The following is an 11,542-nucleotide window of genomic DNA, read 5'->3' on the forward strand; positions in this document are numbered from 1 at the left end:
TTCACCGTGGGGGCTTTGGCTGCTGATTTTTAACTGCTGACCCCAGAGATTCCAGGAATCAGGTGATTCAGGGTACAAGGCACATAATCCTTCCACACCAATAATTAAGGGCTACACACAGAGTAACTGGGCTCTGTCTTGAAAACCAGATAATAAACACATGCGCATGTGTTAAGCTGCACTACTTTACAGCTCATTCTGTGCAAACACAATAATTTACAATTCCATTTTACCAGCATGAGTTGCCCTAAGGATAGCAAAAAAAGTAAAAAGGCCTAGCCAGAAAGGGCAAGGGAACAAGATCTTAGGAGGTAAAACACATTTCTTACCTTTTGAAGCAATATTATGGGATTTGTAACAAGACTGGAGGGAATAGTTCATAGCCTGAGCTTTTTAAAGTAACGCTAAAACAAATGGTCTGAAATAAACCAGCTGTAGTATTAAAATGCAGAAAGTTTATGACACGCATATAAGTTACTTTATGCCCTTGCAGCTAGGATAAAATGCCATTCTTTTTTGTCTGTTTATCATAAAGATATTTTGCAGTTGAAAAAAATTAAAATTTTAACAAACTCCACCATAAACACTAATAGCTAAAATAGACTGGGATGATACAGGAATCTGCTTGTAGTCGGCACACAGAGATTTATCAGAGCTCCACATTCACAAGATTTATAATTCCCATAAAAAGGGCCACATCAGCATGATCTTGCTCTAAAGACAATGTTTACATCAATTGTCCAACTCAAATGAAAATCAACTTAATCCACAAAAATATAACTGCTCTAATTGATGCATGGCAATTGAGATGAGGTGTTTTGTAGGACCTATAAAAAAAGGCAGACAAATGGCCTGTGATTTGTTCAGGCACTTTTTAATGCCTTTTGAGTCGGTAACCTAACTCATCAGGAATGATGAGGTGTCAGAAATTGAAGATGGAAGTTAGGCTTGTTTGTGAGCTATTCCATAATGACTCCGCAGTGAGATGGAAGGAAACCTTAGTGGACAAAGCAAACATTGTGGTCAGCTAACTCCTGCTCTATTTCCACCTCACATCAATTTATTTTTTGGAAGACATTCCTCTTTTCAAGCTATAGTGTTAGCAATGGGTAATCAAGTGTTCACTTGAATTATAGCTAAACCTATCATTTTTAGCTGCAAATCCAATGACTGATACCAAGTGTCATATTGATTTGAAAATAGCTTTAGAAGGCAATAATAAATGCCAAAGAGAGGGATGCTTACAAGACTAATTCGGTGATACTGAGATCATTTTAGAGCACATGAGCATGAGTGTGGTTTCTGTACTAATTTCCATGAGAACGTGCTATTCCCTTTAATACCACTGATCAGTAATAGTCACGTTAAATTGAGCCATAGTTCTGAAAAGAAAATCACCTGGGATTATTTGTTTCACCAAAAGAAAATCAAAGGAGTCTTTTTGTTAGATGTGAGTACTTTGTTTCCTGAAAGATTATTTCTTTTAGAAAATATTAAAAGAGGCTAAGCTGGATGGTATTAAAATAGGGGGGGAGGCGGGTGAAGTGCTGGCTTTACTGCCAGTTGGATATCATGTAACTCCAAAATAAAACAGTTTATTCTAAAGGTTCTCTCCTGGTTGGCTGGCAAAATGGAGTAAGGCATTTCACATAAACAGAGATTGTTTATATTTACTTGGGAGTTAGGAAAGAGAAAAGTTTTCTATTTAGATTTCAGCAAAGGACTGGTAATAAGGAAACTGAAGATACGCTTTGCATTTCAGCCACGCAGAGCTGACTACAGTCCGTACTACCCATCATGTGCATTATTTGAATATAAACCACAGGTCACCCTTTAATTTAACTTAAGTATGCTGAAATGTAGCCATGTAAAAATTACTTAATGCAGAGCCATAAATTTCCTTCTCTGTTTAAAAATAAATTTAATTTACTCGCTTTTCCCATAAAACTACTTTTGAATTCTCTTTGTCGGGGGGAAATTATTCCATTATAAACCAACAAATGCTAAAACTAAAATGTTAAAACCAAAAAAAAAAAAAAAAAAAACTTAGAAACTCACAATGTTCATTTCCAAAGTGAAGTCTTTTCTCATCTGTGCCATGTTTTGACTTGTTATATCCACAGAACCTAGAGGCAAATGAAAGGAAGAAGAAAAATAAAGAAAATATACTTAAAACCATTATCTATGCTCAGACTGTGCAAAGCACACCAGAATACGAATTTTCCTCAAACAATTAAACGCTTTAGTGAAAGTTTAATGGCTTCATATTTTCTAAATTCTCTACAGAAAGCCTCCTCCTCTGGGGATTCTGGAAAGCTGCCTAATGAGGAGATATGTAGGGTTACTTCCCCACTGTGCAGACCCCTCTAGTTCACTTTTTATAATGGCCTTAGAATGTGTTTATGGTATTTTCTTTAACAACTACTGTTAGAATGAATGAAGGGTGAAGTCCCCATTGTTAGTGGTGACTGCCGGGCAGTGTGACCAGTGTTCTGGGTGAGAACGTGTTGGGAAATCTGGGATGCATTTAAAGAGCAAGAGGATAATTGGAAAAAGAAAATAAAAACTAAGGGTGGCATCAAAAGGAAAGAAGTGGTGTTTGCTGAAGAGTGGTAGCAGGATTTAATGGAGGAAAATGAAATCAAAACTAAGGATGGCGAAAAACATAGAGAGAAAGGGAAAAGAAAATGAAGAACCTGGAATAAAGGTGAAGACATTCTTATTTGTTAAAACACGTTATTGACCACACTCTTCAAACTCTAACAGTAACTGAGGGGAGAAAGCAAAGCAACAATGAAAATAAATAGTAAAACAGACTGTGACTCACCTCCCGATCAAAACGTATGTGATGACTGTGAGGAGAATAATTGTTACTGCAGCTGAAATGACAATCATCACCACTTGGCTATTTTCACCGGAGATGGAGAAAGCTGTGAGGTTGAAGAGACAAAATGAGAAAACACATTAACACATCATAACTAACATCTACATGGAAGAGCTTATAAATTAATTCATAGTTATTTTGCTTTTACCTCAAATATGGCTTAATGCCTGATAAGGTGTTGAAGAAATTCTTCATATAATGTAAAAGAAAAAAAAAAAAAAAAAGACATTCCCCATAATTTTGCTTGATATTTCTACTTAGTTGATAATATTAAATATTCTCTTTCAATTACCTCAGTCAAACACTACTTGAGTTTCTACTGTGTGAAATATGATGGACTGGTTTTTTCTTTCCTATCTGAAAAGAAATTCAATGGAAAAGCCAGAAGCTCTTAGAGGAATATAAAGAACATGTGAATCTTTTCCAGAATAAAACTTTTCAAGCTTTCTGACTAAGCTTGTTTAGCCTCCAATAACTATATTTTTAAACAGAGATAATAATACCTGTCCTATGGACCTCAACACAGACAGTCAACAACCTCTCTTCTCCCTCTGTTTCCTACCTCTTAAATGGACCTATCACTCACTCATTCACCTAGACCAGGAGTTGCCAATATTGGTACACTAGTCAAATCTGCCCCACTCCCAGTTTTTGTATAGCTCATGAGCTAAGAATTGTTTTTGTGCTTTAAAATGGTTGAAAAAAAAGTTAAAAGAACATTTTGTGACACATGACAACTGTATGAAAATCAAATTTTTGTGAGAATAAATATAGTTTCATTAAAACTGTTAAACCCGTTGTCATCAAGTCGATTCCAATTCATAGGGAACCTATAGGACAGAGTAGAACTGTCCCATAGGATTTCCAAAGAGCGGCTGGTAAATTTGAACTGCCAACCTTTTGGTTAACAGCCATAGCTCTTAACCACTGCGCAACCAGAGCCCCTTTATTAAGACAAAGACACATATATCCATTTATGTATTGTCTATGGCGGGCTTTGGAAACCCTGGTGGTGTAGTGGATAAGAGCTATGGCTGCTAACCAAAAGGCTGGCAGTTTGAATCCACCAGGCGGGCCTTGGAAACCCTATGGGGCAGTTCTACTCTGTCCTTTAGGGTCGTTATGAGTCAGAATTGACTCGCGATGGCAATGGGTTTGGTTTGGTTTGGTTTTATGGCTGGTTTTACCCTACAGTAGCCAAGTTGAATAGTAGCAACAGAGACTTCATGGTTCACAAAGCCTATAATATTTATTAACAGGCTCTTTATAGATAAAGTTTTCTGATGCTTGACCTAGAACAATGCTTCTCAAACTTTAATATTCATACAAACCATTTGAGGATCTTGTTAAAAATGCATTTTTTACTTTAGTTGGTCTAGAGTGGGGAATGAGATTTTGCATTGCTTACACTCTCCCAGGTGATGTTGATCTGCTGATTTCAACGCCACCAACCACATTTTTCTGCAATGATTGTGAGGATGGCGCAGGACCAGGCAGTGTTTTGTTCTGTTGTACATAGGGTAGCTAGGGGTCGGAACTAACTCAAGGGCACCTAAGAACAACCACCACCACCACAATTTGAGTAGCAAGGATCAAGACCATACATTAAGAAGTCACCTTGGCTTCTCCCTCTCCTGACCGTTCTATTTCCAATTAATTACCAAGCCCTCTAAAATATTAGTTTATCTTTTACCTTGCTTTGAGTGCTCCTAAACTATGGATTTGATCATGTCATTCCCATGCTTAAAATATTTGTGTGGCTCTCTATCACTTTTAGGATAAAATGCAAATTCTGTAGCCTAAAACTTCAGCCTCATCTGCTGACAAACTCCATAAACATCCTAATCTCTAGGCTTTCTAAAACATATATAGCTCCTAGATCAGCCCCTTTCATATGTCCACACCGTTGCATATGTTATTCTTGGGGTAAAGGCTCTTTGAACAAATGAACAAATCACTAATCAAAAGAGCGGAGAGTTTAGTTAGCTGAATACTATCCTTTTCCTAGAATCCAACAGAGCACCTTCAACCCAGTCAAATCTAAGTTGGGAAGGTTTTCTCTAAAATATGAGATTTTAGGAGTAGTTAAATGATACCAGGAAAATGTGGCAGATAAGCTGTGACAAGTTTTCTAAGCATTTGAAAAAGAGCTCAGAGTGTGGTAGGATGGCAAAATCATAAACTGTTGCAAGCACTTTATTCTTTACTACCAGCAAACTACTGTTTACACTACTGTGGCAGCCGTGGGGGTGCCTGCTCAGATCTCCCTGCTGCCAAAAGTGCAGTGAACAGACAGTCTCCAGCTGCTGCACCTTCAGGATCCACCACAGTTTTCACGCACAGGCTGCGCTCTCCTCAATGACTAGGCAATGCAGGGGAACTGGAGCCAGGCCATTCCTCTAATGGGCAATTTCCTTCTGAGCTCCCATTGGCTTGGCTGAGACTCTCCGAACTGCACAGCCGTCTGAGGCTCTTCCTCCAGCCCTTCTTTCTCTATCTCCCTTCATACATTTCAGAGCTGCATCTTAGTCCTGAGGCTCTCCTTACAATTCCTGTCCCTTCCTCCTTATATCCTTCACAGGTGTTTCTTTCTAGAAAGCCCTTACTCTTTAATTCTGTCTTGGCATTTGCTTCCCAGAGAACCTGCACTGGTACAACCCCATCCATTGGCTAGAGATCTGTGAATAGTTTGAAAATAGCTTAACCTGGTGTTTCAAAAATGCCCCATAAACATACAGTAAGTATGTACAGTGGTAGACTGCAACTTGTGCTTTTCATTTTATACGCTGTAATAATTTATAAATAGTAGCAAGTTCTGAATTCTCTAGTTTTATTAACCAATTTATATGATAAAGTTTAGTAAGATTGGGAGGGGAAACATGACAGGAGAAAGAAGGTTTCTCTTTCTTCTTCTGTCAAAGAAGGGTTTAAAGTAAAATGTCTGTATGGTTCCATCTAGTTCTAAATATCTATGACTCCAGGACACTCTCTAGAACACAGAGAGTGTTTTTGTTACTGAAATTAGCAATCATGTAAATGAATAATATTGATTCGATGTGTGTTATATAGTTGTCTAATAATTTGGCTCGTGTCTAATAATGCAACCAAACCCCTCTCCCTGTTTCCAGTGGTTTGCTATGGTAATCCATCCTAATTAAGAGTATTACTGGCTTTCTCTCCTTAAAGGGGAGTGGTAGGAGCTCATTCTCATGACCAGAGTGGTTATATTTGTATCCTCACTCCGCCACTTATTAGCCCTGTGACCTGATACGGTTAGTGTGAGAATTAAATGAATTAATTCAAATAAAGCATTTAGAATAGTGCCAAGCATATAGGAAGTGGTCAATAAATATTATATATTTTTGATATATTATTTTCTTGGTGACAAACTTGTAAAGTACTTTATGTCCTACAAAATTATATTTGAATCCTGATTTTGGTATGCAAAATTCTCTACATAATGATCCCATTCTACCTTTTTCAGCCTCCCTTAAAAATCAGTTGTCATCACCTCTATTCTGACTTATGACGACCCTCTGTGTATCAGAGTAGAACTGTGCTCCATAGGGTTTTCAAGGGCTGATTTAATTAGCGTCCAAGAGGTTAAAGTTACTACACACCACTCATTAAAAACACCCTAAAGGAGGTGTGAGACATCTGGGAGTGTTAATTTAATTGTCTCTGGGGCTTGTCTTCCATACTAATATCCAATAGAATCCTTCAATTCTAAAACTCAGCTTTCTCGCACAGATTTTTGTTCTTAAAATTGTTTGGATGTTGAAATTATGGACTATTTATTTAGACACACATACTTGTTGACTACCTAGTATATTAGGTAATGTTTTAGGAACTTTACAAATATCAACTAATTTAATCAACATAAAAACCCTACTGATATATGCACATTTATTTTCCCTAATTTCTGAGGCATTTCTGAAACTGAGGCATGAAGAATTAAAATGACTTGTCCAAAGTCGTCCAGCTAATAAATGTCAGTCTGGTTCCAAAGTCCTTGCTCTTAGCTACTACATTATGCCTGGCTTTCTTGAGCACAAATCCTGGATTCAGTTTCTGTCCACTGAGAGTTTCCAGAAACAATTAAGACTGTCTTTTCCTAAACTTGGCATGGTGTTTTTACTTCTAGCTTTGGTGGAAGCTGCCTTCACTCTAAGAATGTCCTTCTCTTCTGTACTTTTTGTTTTCTGTGACTTTTACTTTAGCATCATTTTTTTTCTTCCTTTTAAATGGACAACAGCAGCACTGAATCAAGATTTCAAAGCCCAGAGATTCTAGACTCGTCCACAAAACTTACTTAGTCGTTCTGTGACCTCAGAAAAAAATATATAAACTGTGAGTACTAAATCATGCATAAAAGCAATAGTAATATCTGGATAGCTTACAAAACAAGATCAAATGAGATGTTTATGAAAATGCTTTATATGCTGTCCCATAAATGCATGGTTTCTAGAATCAGACCCATCACTTACTAACTGTGTGACTTTGGAAAACTTACTTAACCTCTCTATGCCTCAGTTTCCTCATATATAAAATGAGGATGATAACGAATGTAAAGTATTGACATATTAAAAAAATATTTCAAAGCACTTAGCAAAATATGTGCTCCACTTTGCTTCAATAGCTTTATTATAAACCAAATTCAGCAAATGTCCTCTAAAGTCAACCTTAGAATACACTGTGCCCTACTAAGAAAGGAGCCCTGGTTGTGCCATGGGTGAGAGCTTGGCTGCTAACCAAAAGGCTGGCAGTTCGAATCCACCAAGCAGCTCCTTGTAAACCCTGTGGGACAGTTCTACTTTGCCCTACAGGGTCGCTATGAGTCGGAATCGACTGGACGGCACTGGGTTTGGTTTGGTTTGGTTTGGTTTTCTCTTCCGACTAAGAAACATTTTCATGCGTTATGAAAGAGAACTTTTTAATGTAATTTTTAAAAATAAAAACTAGAAGCAATGAGAAAAATGTTTAAGGAATACAAACATGAGTCTTTTTCATATCTTTTAAGTATCAACATATAACAATTCAGACTCTTAAAAACCCATAGCATTTATGACTATGTCATTTTGATTTACAAAATAGGGTGAGAGTTGATTTTTGTCTTTTGTCCTCTAAGACAAACAGACCTCTTTTTTTTTCTCCTCTCATTTACATTTAAAGTCTAGATGAATTCTTAGGTGAAGCATTAAGGATAAATTGATTTAAAAAAATCAAAGGGCTCAACTTAGAGATTTTTATAAATGGAATAGGGAAGGAGAAAAGGTCATATTTTTCTTTCTAGTCTGTTTTCCTCCTCTCTCCCTCAATATATGACAAGTATAAAACTTACCTTGGCAAAAATCTTAAGACCCTGCAGTTTTTAAATGGAATATTTCTTAAGCCTTAGACACTGAAGCCTCATTAGAAGTTCATGTGTAAACACTACCACAGCAATATCTGTGGCAAATCTGGAATTACATTTGAATTTTGGACTTTGTTGTTGTTTTTGCAAATTTACTTATCAGATAAATTAGAGCTATGTGCTGATTAGGAACATACAAGCTAACATGAAGGTTTCAAAACATGCATCAACATAATACAGTTTGTCTAATGGTGATCTGAGCCTCCCATCCCTCAATATGCCTTATTTCTACCACAAAATAGAATAAACACTTGCTTCTCCTATTTCTGTGATTTGGGGTATTTCCTAGTAAATCAAATTTAGTTTTTATTGTTGTTGCTGTTAATTCAAATAGCTATTTAAAAGTTTGAAAAAAAAGTCAATCGATAATCATTAAAATAGAAAAAAAAAATTTCTTTACACCACCTACAAATTGAACCAAGACTTAGAACTACTAATGTTAATTTTCAAAATCTATTATTTTGTGTCATCTGAAATTTTATTTTAAATCTTGTTGCCATGGACATCTATGGTATCTTACTAAGTTTTGTTTCTAATGTTTTCTGACGGTGGTTTCTCTATTCTCATGGCATCACAGAAGGATGAGGAGAAGGATGAGGAGAGGTCTTTAAGGATAGCTTTGTGTATATGAGTATGTCAGCTCTCCTCTGAGTAGAAATGTTCAACTATGGAGCTGATAAACTAAACCACTGCATTTTTAAGAACACTTTGAATTTAAAATTTAAAATCTCAATACTTTGTAGAAGTCACAGCTTGTTATTACAAACAACAATCCTAATTGTCTGACCAAAAAAACAAAAAGTGTCATAAAATAGTTCATTCTATTTATTAATTGACACAGTTTTATAACTTTTTGTCAATCCTGAATGCTTCTAGTAGGCGTGAAAATATGTTCACTTATGTGTGCACATGTGTATGCGTGTTCTTCAAGTTTCATTTGAATCAGTTTTACTCGTCTCCTCACTACTTAATAAATTAAGTATAATCTCTAATCTGCATTCTTTTTATATTAGTACCATATCATGATTTTAACTTTTTGAAAACTACATTTTAGCAGAGGACTCTTCTAATGTGTAGAAAAACTTCTATGCACAAAATGTTTGCCAATTTTAGAAAAGCCAAATTTGGGGTCAAATGGATGGACTATCCAAAATTACTTGTGAACGTAAATAAAGTGATAAAACCGATTATAGAAAACCCTTATTCTCCAAGTGTTATAATAAGATTCAATGTGTTAAGGATTAAAACAAAATTAAGATTTTCGTGGATCGGCAGGTTTCTTTTTTGTAGTTCACTGAAAATCATGCAATGAACCTGGAATATCTGGATTAACAGGCACTGGCAGTGTGCTACCATATTAAACAATGTCCCGCAAAAGTAATTTGTGGCTATTAGAAAACCAGATGCAGTCCAGACATTAGAATATGTTTGATTTGCCAAAGAGAAAACACAGATGCACACCCACACAAACACAAATACACAGACACAACGCTATGCAAATTACTAAATGGCTGAAGCAATGTACTTTCAAGGTGTCACATTTGGTTAAGCCTCAGAGAGAATGAGAATAAATGATCAGACCCGTTTTTGCAAAAAAAGCCCTGCCCCTATACACCACATTAAGCTAATACATACAGTCTGGGTTCGTTTCAAACTCAAACTTGCGGCTGTTGGTCCCATATCCAGCTGCTGTTCGGGCTCGGATTTGGAATACATATGTAGTGTCAGGCTTGAGGCTACTGATGGTAACGTTTGTACCTCTTGCCCTCAGAATGGTATAACTTGTCTCTTGCTCCTGCTTTGAAGTAAGAAAAATTCATGTTAAAATCAAATCCACATAATGCATTCAGGTTGGAAACAGTGAACCACTCAACTCACTTCACTAGCCAATTCTCTTGAGATTTTAACATAGATCATATATAATGGATAAAAATGCCACATCAAGGAATCATTTCAGTTTCTGAATGAGATAAAGAGTTTTTTTTTTTTTTTTAATATCGAAATATTTACTGAATTACTAATCTGGATGTAATGATTTGTGCCCTGGAAATAAAGCCAGAAAAATTAGGTTTCATTTTTCTTAATTAGTGAATATATGAGTCAAACCTGAGAAAAGCTTCAGTCTAATTCTAAGAAAAAACTTACACAGAGGTTCAGTAAATACTATTTTGAATTAAACCTGATAGGAATTCCCTAACCATTCACAAATAGAAAATCTGTGCATCAATCTTAAAAAAGGAAATGTAAAAAAAAGTCAAGGTTTTATCTATGGCACTACATCAGCAATTTCCTTACCACCAAATAAATTTTTGTTATATTTAATCTAAGTCACTGTAATTTGGGAGAGACAAAAACCTCCAGATCACAGTCTAGACTTCTATTTCCCCAAAAAGGGTCCCCTCTAGAAAAGTCACATTGCACACTAGGATATTCCCAGGGACCCCAGGAGATTCACCCTGCACATTAATAGTAAAGGTGTTTTGTGTCAAAGCTTGCTAACAAAAATTGGATTTCCACAGAACTGTATTGTTCCTTTAACACGTATTACTATATACTGAGCAGCCTAGGAGTAACCTGATTTCAAGCAATGATACAATGTCCCTACCCCTGCAGCTGGGCCTGGACAGGGGTAACAGGACACAATGCATATCCTCAACCAAATTAGACAGAGTATTACAGAAAACACAGTCCACTACATATACCTTTTAGTGAAGCATGCTGGTTATGTATTAGATGGCATTTGAGTTGCCATTTATAAAATAATGAAGAAAGTGTAATATATTTATTTCACATAAATAATGATTTAATTTATTTTAAAAATGTATATTGAGCTATACCCAGACCAGGCTCCGTTCATCATCATCAGTGAACTACACAGTAAAGAAATCTAGGCCTTGTGGAGTTTACATTTTACTAAAATAATTCAGAATATTTCTAAGCATTATGTATATTCAATATATGTGTGTGTGTGTACATATGTATAGGTATATATACTTCAAAGAGCCCTGGTGGCACAGTGGTTAAAGCGCATGGCTGCTAACCAAAAGGTTGATGGTTTGAACCCCCAGCTGCTCCTTGAGAGAAAGAAGTGACAGTCAGCTTCTGTAAAGATTACAGCCTTGGAAACCCTACGGGGCAGTTCTACTCTGTGTTATAGGGTTGCTATAAGTCAGAATCAACTCAGTGGCAATGAATTTGGTTTGGGTTTTTTACATATATGTTTATATTTTTTATTATGAATAGAT

General features: G+C 36.2%; 1 protein-coding gene across 1 annotated transcript in view; it reads right to left on the bottom strand.

Moving 5' to 3' along the window:
• The window catches only part of EPHA3 (EPH receptor A3), a 432,183-nt gene that overhangs the window by 66,744 nt on the left and 353,897 nt on the right, over positions 1-11,542 (bottom strand). The window contains exons 7-10 of the mRNA XM_004371373.2: positions 9,933-10,095; positions 2,828-2,930; positions 2,059-2,126; positions 330-389 (exon numbers count right to left, since the gene is read on the bottom strand). Of these exons, the coding sequence (XP_004371430.1) occupies positions 330-389; positions 2,059-2,126; positions 2,828-2,930; positions 9,933-10,095 (394 nt within the window). The remainder of the gene's footprint in view (positions 1-329; positions 390-2,058; positions 2,127-2,827; positions 2,931-9,932; positions 10,096-11,542) is intronic.

This window comes from Trichechus manatus, unplaced genomic scaffold (assembly GCF_000243295.1).
Source record: "Trichechus manatus latirostris isolate Lorelei unplaced genomic scaffold, TriManLat1.0 scaffold00012, whole genome shotgun sequence".
NCBI classification, from domain to species: Eukaryota; Metazoa; Chordata; class Mammalia; order Sirenia; family Trichechidae; genus Trichechus; species Trichechus manatus.